A 24,832-nucleotide genomic window follows, 5' to 3' on the forward strand; every position below is an offset into this window, starting at 1 on the left:
CCGTACTCTCCAGATATAACATGACGCGACTTTCTGGCTCTTCCCAAAAATTAAAACCAAGCTTAAAGAAAAATGTTTAAACACCAATCGTGACATGGAGAGCGCCACAACAGAGCACTGAACATCCTTCCAAAACAAGCCTTCCATAAATGCTTCCGGTCATGGATTCAACTTGGGATAAGTGCATTGCTAGCCAAAGACAGTAATTTGAAGAAGATTAACTCAAACTCAATGTAAGCTTATTACTTTGTTTGTAATAAAATTATTCGCCACATTTTTTTTTTTACCACACCTCGTATATCTAAAATAGAGTTTAAACACTTGCTGTAGATAAGTTTGAACCATACTCAATACGTTCGTGTTCGCTCTATATTTTCTTAAGAAGTATTAAATAGCATGACTTCGTTTCTAAAATTCAAAAAAAGAAAATATTTAAAAACATCTCTTTTTTTAGAGTGTGTAAAACATTACCGTGAATAAGAAATAAAAAATAGAATTAGATTTATTCGTAATGGGGAGTTGCTTAATAATAATATAGTGCTTATATTTATTTATTTATTTAGGATTTGGGCTGCCGAACAAGTTTCGAGAATCCTTCAGTCGTAGAGCAATCAGATGTAGTGATTCTTGCTACCAAACCAAATGTCGTTGCCCAAGTTCTCGAAGGAATACACACTGTAATGACTACAAGAAATCTCCTTATCTCAATTGCTATGGGTACACCCATTGATTCTATAGAGCAGGTAATTAATGAAAAACTCTTTTTAAGAAAGTAAAATTGTGGTTGTTTGTTGGTTTTAATTTTAAAAAAAAGTCTTGTTCAAAACATTCTGGCCACCCAAATAACTCTCTTTGAAAAACCGACAGTACGAATTAAATCAAACGAATGTTGATCTTTTGCGGTTACCTTAATTAGATTGAAAATATTTGACTTTCCTGCTACGATTGCTAGAATAAAGCCTTCTGAAACAAGGTGGGTGACCAAGATTTTTTGAACAAGGCTATACTTTATGTATACTATTACTTAAAAATGCTTTATCAGTGTTTTTCTTTCTTTTTGTTCGTCTACAACAGTACACCGTTCTTTAAAATTATTATTTTAAAAGCTATTTTGATTTCATAGTTTAATGTCAACAATTGAAGGCATGAAAATGACAACCAGATAAAGACCAAAATGCTAATTTTACAGGAGACGTAGAAAACAAAACCAGATAAAAATATTAACTCAGTGATAGTGATAACAAGGTAAAGACCAAAGAATACTTACGTATATCCATTATAATTGCTACAACGTGGTTGAAATTAAGTGTAACTCTTAACTGTACAAGATACTTATAGTTAACAATAAAAAAATCTTTATTTTTTATTATTACAGAACGTTATTACAGAAATACAAAAATGCAAATTTTAGATGTCTGTTTTTCACACTCACTGAAAATGTCTGCTACTCGTTCATATCTGTATCAGTACCACTCGTGTTATTTTCAATTTCTACACAGTGAAGATTGGAATACCATCCTTTATAAAAGTCTGGAACATACTTGGAACACAATTTGCGCACATCTTGCAACTTCTTTGCGCTAATTGGAAGGGAGTTGTAGTAAGCTCGAGGTGCATCGCTCAGGTTTACTTCACTAATGTCTGCAATCTTCTTGACTCCAACAAAACAATCATATTCTATTTCCGGAGAGTGTCCGCGGGATACGCAAATGTTTTTCTCTTCATACTGGAAAACCTTGTAAGTAGAGATTTTGAACGCCTTTTCCGCATTCCTTATGTTCCTAACGAACCAAGGTGCAAAGAAATTATAAATGTCCTTGACCATGTTTTGCTGAACTTTTATGACGCAAAAGTTTTTGGACGCTCTCTGAACAAGTGAATACCATTCTTCCAGTATATATACATACTCTTTTTGGCGTCTGAGCTTTTCAATCTGTGCAAACTGTCTGTCACATGGGAGAAAGGAAAGTCCTCGTTCTGGATAGTGATGAACAATATTTTCAAATTTCTTAGTAGTAGCAAGTAAGGACAAATACTGGACAAGAGTTACGTTTTTGTTTTGTCCTCCACAGTTGTCTGTAAAAATGTACAGAGATTTTACACTAGGGTCCACGAAATTTTCAATGTAATGATTAAGGAAAGACACAGTTACATTTCTCCCTTTTTTTTTTGCGACTGTTTCATCATACATATGCATTTTTGATGTTCCTGTCTTGGCGGAATAAATGCACTGATTGTAAATCCATATTTGTCTATTGTAAAATATTTCTCCAACAGGTAGAACAGGGAGAGGAAAATTCTGCTCATAGTCTAAACATAAAACATCGACTGATGGATCTTCCTCGACTTGTTTGCTTTTTTCTTTCAAGTCATCGTAGAATTTTTGTGCTTTTAACAAATGCACCTCTCTTTCACACTGCAATTTCATTTTATCCTCACCTATTGCACTATCAATTTTGACTTTTAATTCGTCACAAGTAGGACACACATCACTGCGAGGTTTACCAAAAGCTAAATTAAATGTGGTGTTAAAAACATTATTATAATATTCGTACGAAATTTCTGGCTTACATTTGATCCCTTGTGAAATATTATGGAAAACCTCTGGTTCATGTTTCTCCAAGTAAAGTTCATGCATTTTTTTTACAGTAAGGTCCGGTTGTAAATATTCTCTCTGAGAATATCTTCGAGAATAGTGTGATTTCCTAGTAGGAAAAGATTTGATATGGTCTATTACTTGACGAACAACATTCTCTGGCTTTTTGTTAACCCTGGAACCCTCAGATTTCCCTCTCATATCCATCGGAGGCGTGCTACCGACCTTTTTGTATAAGGCAAGCCTTTCAACCCTACTTTTTTTGATGCCATGTAAACTACAAAAGCCACTTTTACAAATTTGGTGTTCTTTGCCGTCTACGTTTACGTAATATTTAAATGATGCATTTCTCTTCTCTTGAATTACAAAGTCCTTTTGTGATGGATTACCCCGTCTCTTCAATATGAAGTCAGGACGCCTTCGCTGTATCTCACAGAATCGTATTAGCGCTGACAGGTATGCATCTTGCAATACTTTATCATTCAGATTATTAAAGTCTTGTAGTATCTTATCCTTTGCTGAACTGGAAAACTGTTGAGTGCACTTACTCTTACAAGGATAGTCTTTGGAAATACGTCCTGACGTCGGCTTTCCTCTCTTAGATATGTATGGTTTCCCGCTATTAAGATTACGTTTGCGAATGTTCTGCTTCCACTTTTCCACATTTCTCTTCCGTTTTCTTGTTTTTCGCTGTATATTTATCACATCACGATCATCACATTCACTTGAAACAAAATCTGGATCGGCATCTGAATTGACCACAAAACTATCGCTACTTAGTTCCATCATAACGCAGTACTTGTGGAACGAGGACTACAATACTCGTGTTTGTCTGAAAGTAACTACGAACAAAATGTTTGTGCTAGCCAGGGTAGCCAGAACATATTTATTCAGAAACTGAGAACGAAAACCAGATACATCCGGTCTTTGTCTGGTTCTCATTGTCAACGAAAAAACGGGTAAGTTTAAAAGCCCTCTGGTGGGGGAATGGATAAGCATACAACTCTTGTTTTCACACTCACTGATAGACCACTGAACATAGATTTCGAATATATGAAAATCTCATTTTTGAGAAATTGGTCTTTATCTGGTTGTCATTTTCATGCCTTCAATTGCAATATAAATCTTGATTTCATTTACGTCACCAGAGGTGGTCAATTTGGACTCACCTCACCTCGCACTTTATGAACGATTTTCAATTAATAATGTCTTTAGTTTTATTTCTTTAACCATATTCGCTTTTACTTCTCCGCATCCTCACCAACTCAAAACATTGGGTTGATTCATAATTTCGAGCCTTTTGCGCCGCTATATTGACTACAATAGACGCAGGGGCGGATCCAGGACCGACTTCTGGAGGGGGCGGTGGGTTGCTACTTAGAACTACTTTTAAGAGCTTAAAACTCTGGGATGGGTTTTATTTATGTATATAAAATAAGAAAGTTTCCTCTTCTGCCCCCTGCATCCGTCACTGAATCGACAAAAACATGAATGTCAACAATTTCATGAATTTCAGCGGCAATTTTCCTTTCCTGGAACATTTTTTTAACAATGTTTACTCCTGTTGTAACAATCATTACCTATTTATTCCTTGCACATTCTCTTCCATTAATACTCCTACCGTGGAAAAACAACAGAGAAAAATGTAAAAACAATGCGTTCTGAGAATCAGAATGCTAAATTCTCTGTCATGTTGGAATTTCATTTTAAATTTCTCCTTGAAATACCTGGCTTTTCCAAGTTTTTCAGGCCAGTGGAAACGTTAGGATCAAATTTGATTTCTTTCTTTCTTTTGTAAGCAATTGTGACCCCTGAGGGATGTCACATTGATAAAACATATTAAAAACATTTGAATGTTTATATTGTTGTACAGAAGAATTAGCATCTTAGGTAAGTTTTTACCCTAACTTTAAAGCAATAAAAGTTTTTTTAACTCATGATTTCCCTCAAGAGGCCGCCACTGTGATCGCAAGGTAATTTCCCTAATTTTGTCCTAATGATTTATTTAAATCACAAAATCCTATCACTTATTATTTTAAAATGTGAGAAAGGTTCGAATTATTTATATTTATTTTATTTCATTTAACAAATTTTCAGATACAGCCTAGTTCCCCAAAGGATATAGGCCAGTGTCTATGTGTAACACGTTGACTTCCACAGCTAAATCAGGTAAAATGCACTGTCAGGTCATTTTTATTGGAGGAAAATATGTATCAAAATGATCAAATAATTTGTGGGGGGAAAACTTTCAGAAACCAGAAACCAAGAACCCCAAACGTCTTTCTGAGGCCTAAAATACTGTATATTTCACCATTTAAACCTATGTGCTTGTGCATTACCGGTGATTCACATGGCTTCAAATACAAAGATGCAAATCATATGTGATGCACTTGTGAATCACATATGATGCACATGGCCCCGCGAGGTAAGTTCGCTGTTGAATCATCGGTGTCAACGTGTAAAGGTACCACCCCAGCATTCGCTAGGTGGAACTAAATAAAGCCTTGGAAAAACCTCAGTCAGGATGACTGGCGACCGGATTCAAACTCAGGACCTCCTGATTTCGAAGAAGGACCGACACCACCACCATACACCTGGATATTTGCTCTATATTAATAATAATAATAATAATAATAATAATAATAATTTATTTATTTATTATGAATGATTGCGACCACAGCCAAAGCCATAATGGTCATATATAAAATAATGTACAATAGAATATTACAAGAAAAATACAACAAAACAAAGAAATTAAAATACATGAAATCATGACAATCAAGTAGAGAAAGAAGAAAAAAAATTAACACGAGTTGAATTAAATTACAAAATAAAATTACAAACATATCCTCAATTCAGTAAAGATTCAATTAAGTAGGATATATTACTAAGAATTTACATATGTTGATCATAAAAATAAACAAATTTTTAAAAAATAGTAATAAAACACATGAACAAATATAAATCATATGGGCAAAAGAAAGAAATGAAAATTCAATAGACAATATACAAACAAAGGTTGTATTTTGTATTTTAATTAAATATAACAATCCAAAAACTGTTTTCTAAGGACTGAAAAATTCGAATCAAAGAAATCAATTTTGAGTGACTTTTTATTTATGTTGTCAACACAAATAAATAATGGCGAACCAATTAAATTACTATTACACAGTATAGGACGGTAAAGCCTAGATTTATACAAGGGAACTTTAATATACAAGTATTCAATTAAGTTCAGTTTCGCATGTATTATATCATGAATAAATTTAATTTGCCTTAAATTACGTCGAACTTCAAGAGCAAGTAAATGCAATTTAGCGAGAATCTCCCTATTGGTCAGATCGTATAGTTTAAATTTATATTTTAACCAGGCCAGAAAGGAAATCTGGACTGACTCCAAAACTTGAGTAATGCTAATGAGATTACGGTTCCAAATCAAGCAAGCAAATTCCAAATGGGAACGTACATATGCACAATATAAAATTTTGCAAGTTGTAATATCCTTAAAATCTCTAGCAGCCCATTTCATGAGTCCCAGATTCCTTCTAGCCTTGGAAACCATGGTTGAAACATGATGGTCAAAAAGTAATTTAGAATCAATCATAACACCTAAATCTTTGTTAATTGAAACAGGTTGAATTCTATACTGATTTATTGAGTAAGAAAAATACGATATATTCGTTTTCCTGGAGAACGCTATACTTTTTGTTTTCATGTTTAATGGAAGTAAATTTTGTACAGACTATTGGTAAACTGAGGTAATATCGGCTTGTAATTTAAGGTGATCCTGATTACTAGCTATTTCAGAAAATATCTTCAGATCATCAGCGTACAGTAAAAAAGGACATTTCAAATAATTACCAATATCATTCACATATATTAAAAATAATAATGGACCCAAGTTGGATCCTTGAGGAACAACCGAAGAAATCTTGTACACAGATGACTTAAAACCCATATATCTAACTACGAATTTACGATCAAACAAGTAGGAAGCGAACCAATGAATCAAGGATTTAGGAATTTCAAAGAAGTGAAGTTTATTAAGAAGCATATGATGGGATATTTTATCGAAGGCTTTAGCAAAATCAAAATAAATATTATCAACTTGACCACGATTATATACAACAGGAGAAACCAAAGTCAGAAATTTATTCAAATTTAGTTCAGTTGATTTACCCTTGAAAAAACCATACTGTTCAGGTATAATAGAATTTTCAACGGAACTATAAAGATAATTGTAAATAAGCTGATCAAAAATTTTTGGTTTTACATCAAGAATAGAAATAGGTCTATAATCAGTTACAGACCTACCATCAGTTTTCGGAATTGGAGTTACAACAGTTTTCCATGCATTAGGATAGAAATGAGATGCTAAACTCCAATTAGACAATGATGTCAAAATTGGTGCAATTATTTCGGATATACCTTTACTTATAAAAATCGGAATTAGATCAAGACCTACAGAAGCTTTAACATTTAAAGATTTAATAACATCAGTTACCTGTTTGGTTGAAAAAAATATTTGATCACTACAAAATTGACTGGCCATAAAAGTAACATTATTATCATTCACATTAATATCATCTTTATGATAAACAGCTGCAAATTGTTTGGCCATAGCTTCAGATATCAGTTTAGGATCGGAAAGAAATTCGTCATCAACTAATATGACTTATGTTCATCTTTACCATTTATTTTATTACTCGTATTCTTCCAAAATCTTTTAGAATTATTTTTTAAACTATTCTCAATCTTATTATAATATTTAGTTTTATCAATAGTAAGTTGCTTCTTAAAATCAGAACGAAGTTTAGAGAATACATTATAATCTTGAAAAGATTGGATTCTTTTATACTTCTTATGAGCATTATTCTTTTTTTTTAAGCAAGTAAATTAAATTACGAGAATACCATCTCGGATACTTAGAAATTGATTTGGCTACTAAAGGAACATTATTCCTGATTGCATTCAATATAACATCATTAATATTTTGAGCAACAAGATCAATATCTGTATTCAACAAAATATTGCCCCAGGGAAACCCTTGGATTTCTTTGTATAAAGAAAGATAATCGCCCTTTTGATATAACAAAAAGCTATCTCTAGGTATCTCCCGTATAAGAGATAATAATTTAACAGTAATCTCAATCGGATCATGATACTGATCGGGTGGAACCAGAGATACTACTGAATTATTAGATTGAACATAAGTGTTGTACAAAATTAAATCAAGACCAGATGTTCCTGAAACAACGTTCAAATTCATATCATCTAAAAAATTAAATAGAATTTTCGCCTTGGTTTTAGAATAGTAGTTAATATCGTTTGATAGATTTCTATTCGTCCAGTCAACTTTGGATATATTAAAATCACCGATAATCACTACTTCATAGTTCAAAAAGTTCACTTTGGAAACAATATAATTAAGATAATTCGTAAAACTTGTAACAGAATAAGTTGAATGAAAATAACAGCATGCCACTAATAATTTTTTCCCATTAGACGTGTCAATCTCAATCCAAACACACTCAATTTCAGATTCCAAATCAAATCTCCTTTGACAATTTATATGTGTTTTAACTGCTAGCAAAACACCACCACCTCTACTACACTGATCAATAGTATAATTCCTATCGGAGGGAAAACATTTATAAGTTTCAGGAAAATAGTCATCAGTATGCTGTTTATAATTAAACCATGACTCAGTTACAGCAATAATATCAAAAGAACAATCAGCAACAGAAGAAAAGACTATATTACATTTTGTTCTAAGTCCTCGAACATTTTGATACAAAATATGGACTTCCATATTGAACTAGTTGTTGTTATTAACATTATTAATTTGATTTTCAGAATTAGTTGTTAAAAGTTTGCCATAAAATGGACCAATTAATATGCCACTGGGCCAAATCATGGAATCATTAATAATCCCAAAGACAGATTCAAACACTTCAACATGAAAAGAGGCATAAGTATCGTACTTAGTTTTTAATCTAGTACATTTAACATAAGTAACATTTCTATCACTCACAATAGACTCAACATCACTTTCTTTTACTGATGGATCAAATCTAGTAACAAATAATGCCTTTTTCCTACTTTTAGCAACCAAATCAATTTTATCAGAACCACTACCAGAAGTCAACTTACATTGATTTTTATGCAAACCGGTACTAAAATTCCCTCTATTCTCTGTTCCTTTTGGTCTTTTGGTCTCTAATCTCCTTTTATTACGTGAAATAACTTGAACCCATTGATCTTTGTTCGCATCAAACTCAACTTCTTTCTGATTAGAATCTACAAATTGTATATTCTCATTTCTAGTTAATTCAGGGAAATGATCAGGATCACTCAAATCTACAACCTTAGAATTTTTACGAGAAGGTTCAATTGATACCTTCCTCAAACAATTACAGGATTTATTCACAAGTAATTCATTAAGTTTTTCATTTTGAGACCTCAATTGCACTATTTCCTCTTTCAAACTCTCAAATTCCCTTAGAAATATTCTCTTCAGATCATTCAGTTTATTTTCAAAATTTTTCTCCAGAGAATCTTCAAAATTTGACTTTTCAAAATCTCCAAAGTTACCCTCTTTATGAGATGTTTCAGAAACACTTTCGCCCTGTATACAATTATTGCATAAATATTCAGATAGCTGAATAGAACTACTGTCCATTTTCGAATATGATTCAATTCATGCAAAATGGCACTTAATTAAGCAAGTCTTACATTTGATGGATTTTGTCTACCATAAATGGACTGACTACAAAAAGGACAATTCTCGCCAGTAGGAGCCATAATATATTGTCTATTGAATAGGTTATATAATTACATACATATATAATAATAATAATAATAATAATAATAATAATAATAATAATAATAATAATAATAATAATAATAATAATAATAATAATAATAATAATAATAACAATATAATTCAAAAGAAATTATGTTATCATAATTTCAGCGACTCCCAGAAAGATCTCGAGTAATCCGTGTGATGCCCAATACGCCAGCGCTGGTGAGATGCGGTGCAACGGTGTTTGTCTGTGGGAACGCAGTGAAGGCAGGAGATGCTGAACTAACTAGGAGACTCTTCTCGTCATTAGGAAGCTGTGATGATGTACCAGAAGCGTTGCTAGATGCTGTTACAGGGGTCAGTGGATCAGGTCCAGCATATGTAAGTATCCAAGTGTACAGGTTCCGTATGGGTATTCAATTACATTTGTCCAGTCACATAAGGGCAAACTTTTTTTTTTTAAATTGAAAAGCGCCTATTATTACTCTGTTAGCAAAATAACTCATTTTCACAGCAAATAGTCATGATAAACACTGCAGTGTAGACCAGTGGTTCTCAACCTTTTCTGACAGACGGCACACTTTACTGAGCGTCCAGGACATCACGACACATTTGTTTGATATTTTTATTATAAATAACAATAATAATAATAATAATACCGCTGGAGGTGTTGACTGGTACAATCAGTCCCAATTTTAACTAATTATTATTAAATTCTTCATAACTTTTATAAATTCTAAAATTTCGCTACACACCTTAGGGGACTGCATGACACACCAATGTGTCGCGACACATCGGTTGAGAACCACTGGTGTAGACAATATTACGCAGACCTTAAATATTTTATATAACTTTCCGACAGGTGGCACTGCTGTAATAGCAGGTTCGTAATAACAACTACTAACAGTCGGTCATCTAGGCATTATGATCAAAAAAATATATTCTGGAAATTGTTATTGCTCGAAGACGTTTTCGAAAAGTGTACTTACAAAATCTAAATTCTAACAGCTTTTCCTTTACGAAAATCATTATGAAGATTTTGAGGTCCATAATTTGTAAATAATAATAATAATAATAATAATAATAATAATAATAATAATAATAATAATAATAATAATAATAACACTCACTGCACCCAAATGTATTCTTTAATTGTGCTAGGCGAACACGGTAACTTAGTGGTAGAGCGCTTACCTATGATGTGTGGGCCTCTGGTTCAATCCCCGGTCAAGTAAGTTTGTGGTGGAGAACATTGTGTCCGTGGGTTTTCTCGGGTTACTCCCGTTTCCTACCACATTGTCATGTCCAATTCTTCCATCAACATTCATTTGCCTTTATCATCGTCCAATGGCAGTGCTACAGGGGGGTGAGGAGGGACGATCGCCACATCAATATTTTTTTCTCGCCCCATCTCCGCCCCTATTTTTTCTATGTACAACCGGTGAATAATAATAATAATAACAATAATAATATGTACAACTGATAATAGTAATATTCAAAGCAAAACAAGTGTGTTTGCCTCTTCTCTTACCCCCCTTATATTACGAGCCTAGCACCGCTACTGTCATTGTCCGCTTTAGTTAAAGGTCATAATGGTGGGGCGTTAAACTGAAAGATTTAATTTCATTTGATTTCATTTACACGTTCGCCAACAATAGACAAAAGCAATAAATGGACTATTCAATGCAAGGATGTTATAAATAGAGGATCTGCCCATATGTATCTTCATCGTATTAAATCGATGAAGCCAAAAAAAAAAAAAAAAAAAAAAAAACGAGCATCGGTACGTCTGATTGGCTACTCTCGTTTCTGCCATCATTTGATTGGCTACTTTCGTTTCCGCCATGATTGTTGGCTGAAAACATTGCGATCCTATTGGGCGGAGTGGGCAGAGTAGGAGTGGAGAAACTGTGACGTACGGCTTCAAGATTTTGTTGTAAGGGCACATCCTCTATTTTATAAGATCCTTGATTGAATGCATACAGGGGCGTCATTTCGCTTGAGGGGGGCAAGAGCACCAGCGACATAGACTTTCACGTTTTGTACGCTTTCACACTTTCATTAGTAGACAATTTATTAAAGTATATGTAATCCGCAAACTCTTGGGGGGGGGGCAATGGTCCCCTCCTGCCCTCCCTAAATGACGCCCCTGAATGCATAAGTTTTCTGCTTGGGTTTATTGGCCTCCCGAAACACAGCAATAAAGGATGTTCTGTACGGGTTTCTAAGCAATAAACATTATTACATACGTAGGTGTCTAACAGAGACGAATTTAACATAAATAACATAGGATTAACGGTGAATGTGGCCAAGTTCCTAGTTAGGTAATAAGCAATAGAAATCTTGTAATAAAATACAGGTTAACCAAGAGTGGGGCCGAGTTAGACAGGTGTATAACTTAGACGTGGCGGAGATAACAGGTTTCACTGCAATTCTTAATTCCGTATCCAATTTATTAACACCGTTAATCTACTGTACAATAACTCCCTTAAAATAGAATATCTATTTTTTGAACCAGTCTATTCTCGTTTCCTTCTTTATATTACTTTTATCTGACAACTGTTAAAAGAAATTTAATTTATTTTTAGATGCACATAGCTATAGAAGCATTAGCAGATGGAGGTGTTAAAATGGGCATCCCACGAGACTTGGCTTATCGTCTTGCTGCCCAGAGTATGTTAGGAGCAGCTCGAATGATTCTCGATACTGGAAAACATCCGGCTGAACTAAAAGATGATGTCTGTTCTCCAGCTGGTATGTATACCCTTATGATCAATACTATTGTGTCACTATACTATACAGATGCTACTTTTTCTCAGGGTACTTAGTATACAGTAAATCTTCGGTTTACCGAACTAATGGGGAGATATGATGTCCGTAAAACTGAAAGTCTGTTAAATCACGAATTACGTTATAAACAATATTTAAAATGTGTTATATAATGTAAATATAAAACATTTAAAGTACATACCATATTAGTAACAAGATATTCCGTACAATTGCGTGTTAGAAGGGTGAAAAAAAGCCTGAAGCTTTTCCATTGCATTGGTACGTGATAAGCAAGCAACAATTTAAATAGCCACTGAATCTATTATTGTCCCTCCCTGAATTTGAAAAACATATGCTTTTAAACAAATTGTATACCAATAAAAAAAAACGTGAAAATCTTATATCAGTGGATATCCCCCACCCCATCCCTGCCAAACCTAAAATGATGCTACTGATTTGTAGCTGCTGTCAAAGCCAAGGGCGCCGATCCTGGAGGGGCGTGGGCCCCCCTATTGTATTTATGAATATACAATATTTGGCATAATTTGAAAGCAATTTGTCTTAAAATCCTCATATATATATATATATATATATATATATATATATATATATATATATATATATATATATATATATATATATATATATATATATATATACCTTCTGCATCTGAATGCCCCCCCCCCAATTTACAGAGAAATCGCCCCCCTTGGTCGAAGCCATAAAATAAGGAAATCATACGTCTCCAGTATTCGGGTCGTAAGATCGGCATTTATTGCTTCTTTTGAAGTGATTACTTCAGTGGAACTCTGAAATGTTTCTTTTCTGGATTCTTGAGTTTTCTCTGATATTTATGCCATGGAAATTGCTATATCGTGAACTCGAATTTATGAACAGGAGACAGGCACGTAGCCAAGGGAGGGTCCGGACGAGACCAGAAATGAAATAAAATAAGGGAGGATGAAAGAGAAAGAAACTAGAAAAAGAAGAATCAACATTAAAAATAAAAAGATAGAGCAAGCATTTGGTTACTCTTTCTTATGAGGAGATTTGTATTGCTTGCAATAAATGGTGGGGCCGCGGTGGCTCAGTGGTAGAGCGTTCACCTCTGGTGCTTGGGATCCCAGGTTCGATCCCAGCCCTCGCCAAGTGAACTTTGTGGTGGACAAACACCGTGCGCGTGGGTTTTTCGGGGTTCTCCCGTTTCCTCCCACTTTCTTCATTCCACCATTTCATCATCACCATCTCCTTTAGCCTAACCGGCATAATCGTGGGGCGTTGAAACTCAAAAATTTCATTTCATTTTTACAATAAATGGTGGCGAATGAGCGGGATATCCTGTAAAAGTCAGGGAATTTGAAATTTGTAGAAAAGTTACGGAATTTTCAGAATTTCTGCTACTAGTCAGGAAAATTTCAAGCTTCCGAAAGCATAGTGCCATTCTGTAACAGCGTAGACATTTTTATCATAATTTTTCGCCATTACTTCTCTTTCTGCAGTATCAAACATGATATTTCAGAAACAGTTTTCTACTGCTCCTTTAACCTAGAATAATGAAAAAAAAAGTTATGTGGAAAGAAAGTTCTGTTAACATTTGATTCAGCAGAGAAGGGAAAGCCAACATTGTAAAATATTTTGCAAGACATTGTTGAACTTTTTATAATACTGGATATGTACTTTTTATAATCGAGGTCATAATGAAAGGAAAATTGTTATATTTCAATGAACAGAGGAAGGAACGTAAATATTGTAAAATCTTTTTCAATGCTTTTTTTTTTTTTTTTTCATTCCTTTACTTGTTGGCAGTAAAGTAGTTTAGACTGAAGGAGCTTCTGGGTCTTCAGTATTTCATGTAACCCCTCCCCCTCATTACGGGAGGGGTTATTCTGGCTAAACGAACCAACATATATTCCAGTAAAATAGTTGAGAATAATCGAGCCCCTTGTGTGATGACTACGGTACTTCATGTCACGGACCCCCCCCCCCTTCGTTTACGAAATCTTGGCTACGTGCCTGACAGAAGGGGACATGTAGTATCAGAGACAAAGAAAAACAAAAACAATGCAACGTTGCGTAATTTCCAAAAAAAAAAAAAAAGTAATAATGCTGCTTAAAACCCACTGAAGTGTCCGTCGGTTTTCTCCGTTTTCTCCCACATTGTCATTTCACCGATTCTTCCATCATCATTTACTTACCTTTTTCATCCACTTCTTTTAGCCTAAAGCAGCGCCGCCGTAACATATTTTTTTTTCTGGGAGGACAAGCATTAATAGGGGCCTACGCGTATTTGGACCAGTAAAAAAAGTTGCTTTCCTAATTCCTGAGCCCCCTCTTTCCATCTTGCTCTTACTCTTTATGGGCCTCCGGATCTTGTGGGCTCTCCCGCACGGCAAGGTTTGCGGGACCGTCAGTTACACCCCTGGGCCCGTTCCAAACATGACAAATTAATTAAGGGGACAATATTGACAAACGTCAAAGCCATATGAATAAATATTAATTCTATGGCCCATAATAGTAACTTTTTTTTTTTATTGAGATGGACCCAAGACTCATTTTTTATTTATTTACCTTTTGTGTGCTGTTTTGTTTAGGCCTATGTAATGTAGTGAACCTGTTTGATGCTTCATTTATAATTTCATGTTCGTATCGTATATGGAGTAAGAAAATTTTGTCTTAAAGTGTCCCCCTCGAACGGCAGGAACCTTCCCTGGGGGCAGTTGCCCCCCCCACAAGTTACTGTCATGGCCTAAAGAAGGGGTGCAAATAAGCACTTGCCCTCTCGCCCGGGGCGAGTGGTTCATCAGTGCGGGTGAGTATTTGATATCATACCGAAGGTAAGTAAATCATTTCTATTGTGGGATATGGGCTACTAACTTTTTACTTGGGCGAGTAAAATTGTGCTGCTTATTTGCATCCCTGGCCTAAAGGTATAATTGTGAGAACATAAAACCCACTGAATATTCTTCTAATTATAACGGAACTTCTGAATCAAATGACAATCTATCCCTGTAATTTCCCAAGATTTACCTTCTTAGCCGAAAAGTCTCCTTGTCCTACCATAGTCGTTTGAGAAATTACTGTTAACCAAGAAAACTGTGAAGGAACGAAGTTCAACGCACTATATTCAGCAGGAGTGAACATAGAATTGAACAAGAACAGGGTAGTTTTCGTACATTAAATATAAGGGAAAATACATTCCTGAGAACCATTTCAGAGCACTCCTCACTCCGTCGACGCACGAGAATATGCGTGCTACATAGATGATGTAGAGTATGAAATTGGCTTCTTATCCATTCTATAAACTCAATATGGTGTAAAAATAACTTTAAAAGATAGTTAGTACGCTTTCGCTTTTATCTTTTATTTTTAAAACTGTTAATACGAGGTGTGATCAAAAAATACGGTGAATAATGTTATTAGAAATAAATTAATAAGCTTACATGGAATTTGATTTAATCTCCTTCAAAGTAATGTCCTTGGCTAGCAATGCATTTAACGTTGAATCCATGACTGGAAACATTTCTGGAAGGCTTCTTTAGGGAGGACGTTCAGCTACTCTGTCGTGGCCCTCTTAATGTGGAATGGTGTCAAAACATTTTCCTTTAAGCGCGGTTTTAATTTTTGGGAAGAGTCAGAAGTCGCGTGGTTCTATACTTGGGGAGCACAGCGAATGTGGACTGACAGGAATATTTTTTCGGCCAAAAACTCGCGCATCAAAAGCAAGGTGTGGCAAGGCGTGTTTTCGTGGTGTAGGAGCAGTGGCGGCGTTTGGACGTTAGAAGTGGGGGGGGGGGGCAAGACATGATCTGAACAATTGTATATCAATGTTAGATTTCCTGATTGTTTCTAACACTGTTTCATGAAAAGTTATATAACTAATAGGATACTATCTTTTTTCACTTGAAATGCCGTATATCGTATTTCTATTTTATTAAGTAAATTCATAAGAGCTATACAGGTAGGTACTAGCCCTTTATACTCTTAAACAACGAAAGTGTAAGAAGAGATTTGAGTTCTTGCTCATGAACATCTTAAAATTCTGTCTGGAAAATTGTGTGATCAGATTATTTAATAAATTTGCAAAATAAATAAATAGAAGGAATAATATTAATCATAATAGTAATGAATAATGACGCTTGTTTTGCACAAGTTATATTGAAACTGGGAATTAATGAACAATTTATAGAGGAAAGTACCTAAATATGGAATACCGATCCATTTTTTGGCAACTGTAGCTCACCTTACACGTTTCTACATATGAAAAAAATTGTGTGCATTCTATATACATATGGTAATAACTTCTGCTATTTCAAGTCAATCATTAATAAAAAAGAGACCTCAAAAATAAATGAAAATCAAAATAGTACAAAATTGTTACTCAAAAAAAAAAGTGCTCTAAATATGGAATACCATAGACAACTCTCATGAAATATACCAGAATATTCTACACGCTTCTAATATAGGTATGCTAAGTAAAACAAAGGAAGTTGACAATAGAAATATTTTAATTACATGATATAAAGATACAAATAATTCCAAAAATCATTTGAAAAATGCAAAAAATGTAGTAAATGAGCTGTAAAGTTACAAAAAGAAGCATAGAAGCAAAATTTGCAAAGAGACATTTATATATCTTAGACGAGTTGTAAAGTTAGGTAAAAGAAAAATTATTAGATACGCTGCCTAGTGTTAGATATGCTACAAAATATCCAGTGAGAAATCTATGTCTATTTGCAGAAGTCACAGATATAAACACCCTCGTCATATCCAGCACATTCATTGTGAACCCAGGATTGGCACATCATACACATGACCCACTGTTCATCGCCTTTATCTTCATGATAAGCAGAAGAGGCACTCAGCATCTTCTCCTGTCTCTGGTTGATCATTATCGGGAATGCTACTAAACGTTGATAAGTGATCATCATATGCGCTGATGGACATAGATGTTTCGGAATCTGAAGTTTCACTTTGGGGACGACTGTCATCACATTTGTTTCTAACGTACTTTTCGTGCCTTTCTTAGTTAATTTTACCTTTTCTTCTGTTTCATTCTTCTGTTTCTTACCTTTGTTTTTTGTACTGTTCCTCATTTTCATTTTTTTCCACTATCGACAGCTTTCACAGACTTCTCTAACTGATTTTTGTAATGTGATGAAGTAATTATGACTGCTCTTCTTCACTGCGGGCACTGGTGATATTTGCCATGGAGTTATACTGCTGCCAGATGATCCACTTCCTGAAGCTTGAATTGCGATTGGACAAGCAGAGGTAATAGAAAGGTTACATGAGGGAGAAGTCCTTGGTATGATTGATTTAGAAAGAGGAAAGAGTCCAGATGAAGGTTCAGAGTCTAGTAGTGGTATAGGAGGGGAACAGAGATCTCGTGAAGGTTCAAAGCCAGGTACTGATCTATGTTGTTGTGCGTGCTTTGCTTCAAGAAAGTCACTATCATTGAAAATGTGGGGATTGAGGGGCCAAATTCCCGTCGTTCTAAAACCATTAATGGCGTTTGAAGCAGTTTGTGCTTTCACGTACGCTTTTCCAAAGAGTTCTGCTACCTCAAATGCAGAGAGAGGCCGCACACAACCGTCTTTTGTCTTAACAGTACTCATCCAAACGCTGATCTCTTCACTGTAGTACGTTTTTAAGGGATTCATGAAGGCTCTGTCAAGAGGCTGCAGTTTGTGCGATGAATGTGGAGGAATACAAAGTATGGAAACATTATTGCTTCTCGCCAAACATAAAACTTCTAAATTCCTTGAGCGGGCATAATGGCCATCAAGAATGAGCAACACTGGAGATTTTTCAGATGGCCTTGTGTGTTTAATAAAATGTCTGAACCATTCAGTGAAGAGATTACTCTGTACCCACCCAGAAGGTTGACACGCTCCAATAAATCCTCCAGGAGCACCGCGCATGAGGTGATTTGACCACTTTTTCCTTGGAAATATTAGCATGGGAGGAACATAATTATCCGTGGCACCCATACACGTTATTATGGTCACTACAGAGCCTCGTTCTGCAGAGCTAACTGCGCCTCTTTGACGTTTTCCTTTGTGTGCAAGAACTTGAGGAATTTTTGACGGTACGACAGTCAGGCCTATCTCACCAACGTTAAATATGCGATCAGCAAAAATGTTCTTATTATCAATCTCCGATTGCAAAAAGGTCAAAGAAGTGGGTCACTTTATCTTCACAAATGCCAACGGTTCGATTGTATGAGGTTTGTGTCGGTTTTCTGAAAGAAAGTTTTCCCTTGTGTCTCTTCATAAACAATTTCAGCCAAGTCTTTCCTGCAAACTCGTGGCACTTTGAAAATGAGTATGCAAGTTCATTTTGTATGGCTAATTGATATGCCATAGTTCGCACATCCCTCGGAGTAAGACCAAAAAAACTGTCTTCCGTAACTAACAGGTACTGGACCAGTTCCTCCTCCATTTCCAGTGTTAGAATTGGTTTTCTTCCTAGCTTCTTCACAACAGCTTCTTCAGGACTCAATTTAGATGACGCCAAGCGAAAGAGTGTTGTCCGAGGTACATTATATATTTTGGCCGCCTTCAAAAATCCCATTTTCTTCTTCCTCACATCTGATTGCACTCCTCATTGCGTTGTGATCCCAAGTCTTCCGCTGTTTATTCATTTGGGAAACGATACAAAAAGATTGCATAAGACTCTAAATATGGAATACTATTCCATATTTAAAACCTTCTGGTATTCCATATTGCAAGCCTCGCCATATTTGTTTTCATAACCCCAAAAATGGTACTTAGCCTAGGTACAAAATAATCTAACTTGCATAACCTATAGCTAGAGAACACCAACTTTCCGCGTGATTCATTGACAGTAATTTCAAATTACAATGTAAGTAAGAAAATTACTTCTGGAACACTCACCTTCGATAATCAACAATTGCGAACATCCACTCCTTGAAGTATTACGTGCAACAAACTGCTTACTTCACCACAAACTGACCAGAAACGCATGACAGGATACATAATCAAGCGTTTCCGGGCACCTTCACGAAAGTGCACCACCGACCAGGGTAGATAAAGTGGTATTCCATATTCTCAACCCTATTCCATATTTAGGTACTTTCCTCTACTTTTAATTCCACACATTCCATTAAATGAATGTTTTTAGTCTTAGAAAATGAAATGCAGTAAGTACTGCAAGCATATGCTATGACATTTAAAGAAATATGCAATTGCAATATTAATTGCTTTGAATTGCAATTAAAACGCAATTCCTGTAGCTTTCTTAACTCCATGGGAAGACAAATAACCAATATGTACTCACGCAACGGCAAATATCATATGGCACTATTTTTTTCTATGAAACAGTAATACATATAAAACCTTTACCAGGGTGTCCACATTCTGGAAAATAAGTGCAAGTCAGGGAAGTAAAAATGTATCAGGTGAAGTCAGGGAAATGGCAGATTGGTCAGGGAAAGTCAGGAGAAAATCGATTTAGGTCCATTGTTCAATTATTGAATTTATGAAACAGGGTTGATTTTCTTTACTGTTACTGGATGCAAAATGTTGTTCTCAATGATGATATTGAGGGAGTCAGTGTTCTCTGATATATTTGGTCTAGGAATTAATTCGTGCGGTTGGTACGCACACATTGAAGCTGTAGTACAAACACAAAATACATAAATACCTTAAGAAAGATATTGTCCATCGCTAGCCACCACTTTCGCCCATCTGTCAGGCAATGTACGGATTCCGTGGCGAAAGAAGTCCTCATCCTTGGAAGCGATCCAGTCAGAGACCCATGTTTCGATATCTTCTGAAGAAGTAAACCGCTGTCCAATCAAATCGTTGTTCATGCAATCGAACAAGTAGTAGTCCGAAGGAGCAACGTCTGGTGAATACGGCGGGTGGGGTAAAACTTCCCATCCGACATTTTCTAAATAGGTTTTGACCGGTTTTGCGACATGTGGGCGAGCGTTATCATGTTGAACAATAAGTTTATCATGTCTGTTCTCCCATTCTGGTCGTGTTCTGGCCAGAGCTTGCTTCAAACGCATTAATTGTCGTCGATAACGTTCTCCATTCATAGTTTCACCCGGTTGCAGCAGCTCATAGTACACCACACCTTTCATATCCCACCATATGCACAGCATAACCTTTGCACAGTGAATATCTCGTTTTGGTTGTGATGGACCTGGTTCACCTGGTTTCACCCAGGCCTTTTTTCGTTTAGGGTTCTCGTAATGGATCCACTTCTCATCACCCGTAATAATTCGATGCAGAAACCCCTTTCTGCTCTGTCGTTGAAGCAGCAATTCGCAAATGGTTTTTCGTCTTTCAACGTCTCTGTCTTTCAATTCATGTGGAACCCAATGTGACATCTTTTGAATCATTCCCATGGCTTTCAAGCGTTTGGAGACTGTTGTTTGATCAACGCCTAATGCTGCTGCAAGTTGTTCCTGCGTTTGACACGAATCCTGCTCGAGCAATGCTGTCAATTCTTCGTCTTGAAATTTTTTTGGCTGTCCAGCTCGCTCTTGGTCTGCCAAGCCGAAATCACCACTTCTAAACCGTGCAAACCACTTCTGACACGTTCGCTCAGCTAGAGCATGGTCACCATACACTTCCACCAAAGTACGATGACTTTCAGTCGCACTTTTCTGCATGTTAAAGTAATGCAGCAGGACACCCCGCAAAAACACTTTATCAGGCACAAATTGCGCCATGTTCACTTAACTACAAACTGGTGTTGTTGACGCTTTAATCCACTGCCCTATACTACGAACGATACGCGATGACAGGGGTTTGCAACACAGGTGTGGATACACGGAACTGTGGGACGCTCCGTTCGTTGCGCCATCTCTTGTCCACCCGCACGAATTAATTCCTAGACCAAATAGTTGTTGAAACTAATTTTGTGCGAAAAACACATCTAACTACATCCTGACATATTTGCTCAAAAGGTTAGAAGCTGTTCTAGAAGAATTGTATGGTGCCAAGAGGATATCTGCACAAGTGGCTGAGCACGCAAAGAAATAGTATTTCCAGTTCAGAAAGCTCAGACTGAAGAATTTAATGAACACTCGATTGAATTCATAGCCAATGATAGAGATGGTATTGGATTTGATGAGTGTTTTTTTTTTTTACTTAGTCTTAGGAAATGGGAAGAACTTCGTTGACTTATGGTCAGTTATGAAATTGTGTTTTATCTTCTTTCACGGAAACGCATTTTTTGAAAGTGGTTTCACAATAAATAAAATTCTCATTGTTGATAACTTACAAGAAGAATCTCTGGTGGCTCAACGGATCATATCTGATTCTGTGATGAGAATAGGTGGACCATCAGGATTAATAATTACAAGAGGTATGATAAATTCAGTGAGAAGTTCAATGAGACAATATCAGGTGTATTTGGAAAAGAAAAGAGAAATAAATGCTGGAGACGAGAAAAGGAGAGAGAAACGAAAGATTCAGCAACAACTAAAGGAGCTGGAGGAAGAAAAGAAAATTAACCTGCGAAGACAAGGATATTCAGATCAATGAGAAGAAAACTATGCGAGAAAGTATGAAATCAAATTTCTAAATGGGTTGCATTTAACAACTGCACTAGCAAAAATATGTGTTACATAATGTGTGTGTTTGTGTGTGTTTTTAAATAATCAGTAAAATCATGTATGAACTGTTTATTACTATAGGCAATATTATAATGCTGTGTAATTGGTATTATAATGTGTATTTTTTTCATATCTTAAGTACTCTGTATACTGAACACTTTCGTTTGTAACTTTACATTTTGTGTAATATGTAGTCCTAATCAATAATGGCCTAATGCACATATTTGTACATTTACATTCCTTTGGAAAGAAAATTAAAAAGAAAGAAACAGAAGTTGAATAGAACAAGGCCAACTATGGGGAATGTGGAGGCTGGGGTTTCTTTCTTTTTTCTATATTTTTGTTATTCAGAGGTCAGGGAAATCTGCAACTTTTGTCATGGAAAGTCAGGGAAAAGTCAGAGATCTTTTCTCCAAATTGTATGGACACCCTCTTTACATTTCCAAATGAAATTATATAAATTAGGGCACTTCAAAAAAGTGGGGGGAAACTGCCCCCTCTTGCCCCCCCAATCGCCGCCCATGTGTAGGAGGAAGCCATTTGCCCATTAAATGGGAGGTTAAAACACTTTTCACGGACCCACACGAGATGTTTAATTCTTAGGAAAGCTCTCGAATAGTCATTCACCTGTTTAAACAATCATTTGTGCCACTTTTTGCACGTTTTCATCTGTTTTTGAGGTCGAAGGACGTCTCAATTGTTGTTCGTTTTCAACCGACTTCTTGTCGCTTTTGAACCGCTTATAAACAGTCTTCAATGCCATCGCTTCATTGTTATACACAAATTTTGACAGTTCGTGAGCTTTTTCTGGCATTTTTTTTTTTTTTTTTTTTTCAGCTTAGAACAACAGTTAATGTTAGCGCGCGACAGATACTCTTTCACACTTCCTCAGTCTTCTGCCTCTAGAAGCCTACTAACATGTCACAATTCGTTCAAACTCGACACTGACAGTACCAAAGGTTTAGGTTACCGGGTTTACTAGTTGAAATGGATACATGATAGATGGCACTGTGCAACTATATTCACTATACTTTTTGGATCACAATTTATAAATGAAATTTGTTACCATTGGTTGTAACGAAATATATCCTCTTTTACCCGGACTTGTGCTCTTTTCTAAGTGTAAAATAAGCTTCCGGGTGGGGTGGATTACCTCTCACAATTAAATTGCCCAAGTTGTCTACCAATTCGAGAAAAATCGAAACTTAAAACAAATAGTTCCATCTTGATTCTTCAAAAATCAAATATTTTTATCTATTGTATGTACCACAAAGGAAGGTCAATACAAATCACACATCAAGGAATCCCTGAACTTTTGAAGCAGATATATATATATTTAAACATTGTAAAATTTTAAAAATTATTCTCAACACTGTACAAACTTAATATAGACTTAAATGTGTTTTAAAGTTGTCCGAATGGATAGTTTGTAAAACAACTGTTGTCAAACTCTTTTTAAAAATATATAAAATACGAAGTAACAGTTTAGAGATGGAGGGGCCAAAACGCCAAAAACAAGGTACAGTAATTTACAGAAGTGAGTTTAACGTATTCAACCATAAAACGACCGAAAGTGAGTAGAAAATCGCAAAATAAAAAGTAGGTGAAAAAGTTGCCTCCCCCCATCGCTAAACAAAAGCCGAATATGGTAATGCTGATTTTATTGACTTGTTAGTTAAACAATTTTTAAGCACATGTAGCTCAAGCCTGCTCTTAGAAACAATGAATTATCACGACCTTATGCTATTTATCAATTTTTAACGCTATTATTAGGAATGAACTATGGATTTTCTTTTAAAAAGTAATAAAAGAAAAAAAAAACAATTCGACAAAATCTTTTCTTTATTATAATTGATGTAGCATGCTCTTATGAAATTTGATATTGTATCTTATCATAACTTTATTCTGTATTTTAGGCTGTACGATGGAAGCCATTCACCATCTTGAAAAAGCGGGCTTTCGAGCTGCCCTTATTGGCGCTGTTGAAGCAGCTACATTGAAGTGCAAAGAAACTGGACGAACAAGCTTTTGAGGATTAGAAATCTCTAAACAATAATCAATTTAGCTCCATGAAATCAATCTGTGGTATTTTTTTTTCTAAAAAGCATATAATACGTAATAATGAATCTAAAGAATTTGTACTCATTTATTTTTAGCACTACAAATCGAATTAAAGTTTTGAAACTATTTTGTAATCTTTTTATTAATATTTTACTCTTTTCCCTTTTTCTGAGTACAATCACAAACGAAAGAGTATGTCATACAACGTTTATCAAATACAGGATGAGCCACGGGAAATGGGACATTGAAAGTGGCAACACCTGAAGCGCATGGTGGCTGGCGCTAGTTGCCATGCCGTCTACATCACAGAGGTCTGTCATTTAGTTTACCATGAGTTGTTGGCCAGTGCACGTGTGTGTTCGAGCGGTGGAAGCCTTTGTTCGCGAGAAGAATATAGTTGCTGTTCAGTGTGAGCTGCATCGTGGTAGGACCGTTTCGCGTAACCCTAATATGCAAACCTTCAAAACAAACATCTAGGCGAAAATACTCATTCTTAATCCTCATTGTAAACGCAAGCCCATTCATTCATAAATGTACATTTCGCACGTGATCCTCTTTATTGTCTTTAGCAAAGTTTATTTATACAAGGGTCATTTAATAAAAAACCGGTCATTAAAAAAAAAAAGAATCTATTACGAGAATGGAATGCAACATTTACTTATTTTTCAACGTAATCCCCTTCAAGTTCTATACACTTATGCCAACGCTGGATAAGCTTCTCAATTCCATATACAAAGAATTCTTAGGGGGGCGGGGGCGGAGCGTAACCAGTTTTGCACTGCTGCTTGCACTTCCTCTTCAATCAGCGAACCTTGAGACTTTTAAGAACTTCTTTCAGTGGGTTAACCCTTTCCTGAACATCAGTATGTCGTGAAAAATCTGCTGCAATATCACTCACCGTAATACGCCTGTTTTCACGTATCAACTCTAGCAATGTTGATCTCCGTGACCGCACAGACAGAGAGGGTTCTGGGTGTGGCGAATCTTCAAAACTTGTTACACCCCC

The 24,832-nt window shown here is 35.7% G+C and overlaps 2 protein-coding genes across 2 annotated transcripts in view; one reads left to right on the forward strand and one right to left on the reverse strand.

The window, feature by feature from the left end:
• The window catches only part of P5cr-2 (Pyrroline-5-carboxylate reductase-like 2), a 51,072-nt gene extending 27,120 nt beyond the window's left edge, over positions 1-23,952 (forward strand). The window contains exons 3-6 of the mRNA XM_081756067.1: positions 564-743; positions 9,573-9,785; positions 11,993-12,158; positions 23,682-23,952. Coding sequence (XP_081612193.1) covers positions 564-743; positions 9,573-9,785; positions 11,993-12,158; positions 23,682-23,797 — 675 coding nt within the window. The 3' untranslated portion in view covers positions 23,798-23,952. The remainder of the gene's footprint in view (positions 1-563; positions 744-9,572; positions 9,786-11,992; positions 12,159-23,681) is intronic.
• On the reverse strand, positions 1,445-3,683 carry LOC145683604 (uncharacterized). Its single transcript, XM_081754943.1, has 2 exons — positions 3,508-3,683; positions 1,445-3,458 (listed from the first exon to the last, which is right to left on the reverse strand). The coding sequence occupies exon 2, from the start codon at positions 3,383-3,385 to the stop codon at positions 1,445-1,447; it is 1,941 nt and encodes a 646-aa protein (XP_081611069.1). The 5' UTR covers positions 3,386-3,458; positions 3,508-3,683.
• Positions 23,953-24,832: the final 880 nt, after the last annotated feature.

The sequence above is a fragment of the Thermobia domestica genome, chromosome 4 (assembly GCF_964235325.1).
Source record: "Thermobia domestica chromosome 4, izTheDome1.hap1.1, whole genome shotgun sequence".
Classification (NCBI taxonomy): Eukaryota; Metazoa; Arthropoda; class Insecta; order Zygentoma; family Lepismatidae; genus Thermobia; species Thermobia domestica.

Coding starts and splice junctions, on each gene's coding strand:
- LOC145683604 (XM_081754943.1), bottom strand. CDS start 3,385: ATGATGGAACTAAGTAGCGATAGTTTTGTGGTCAATTCAGATGCCGAT.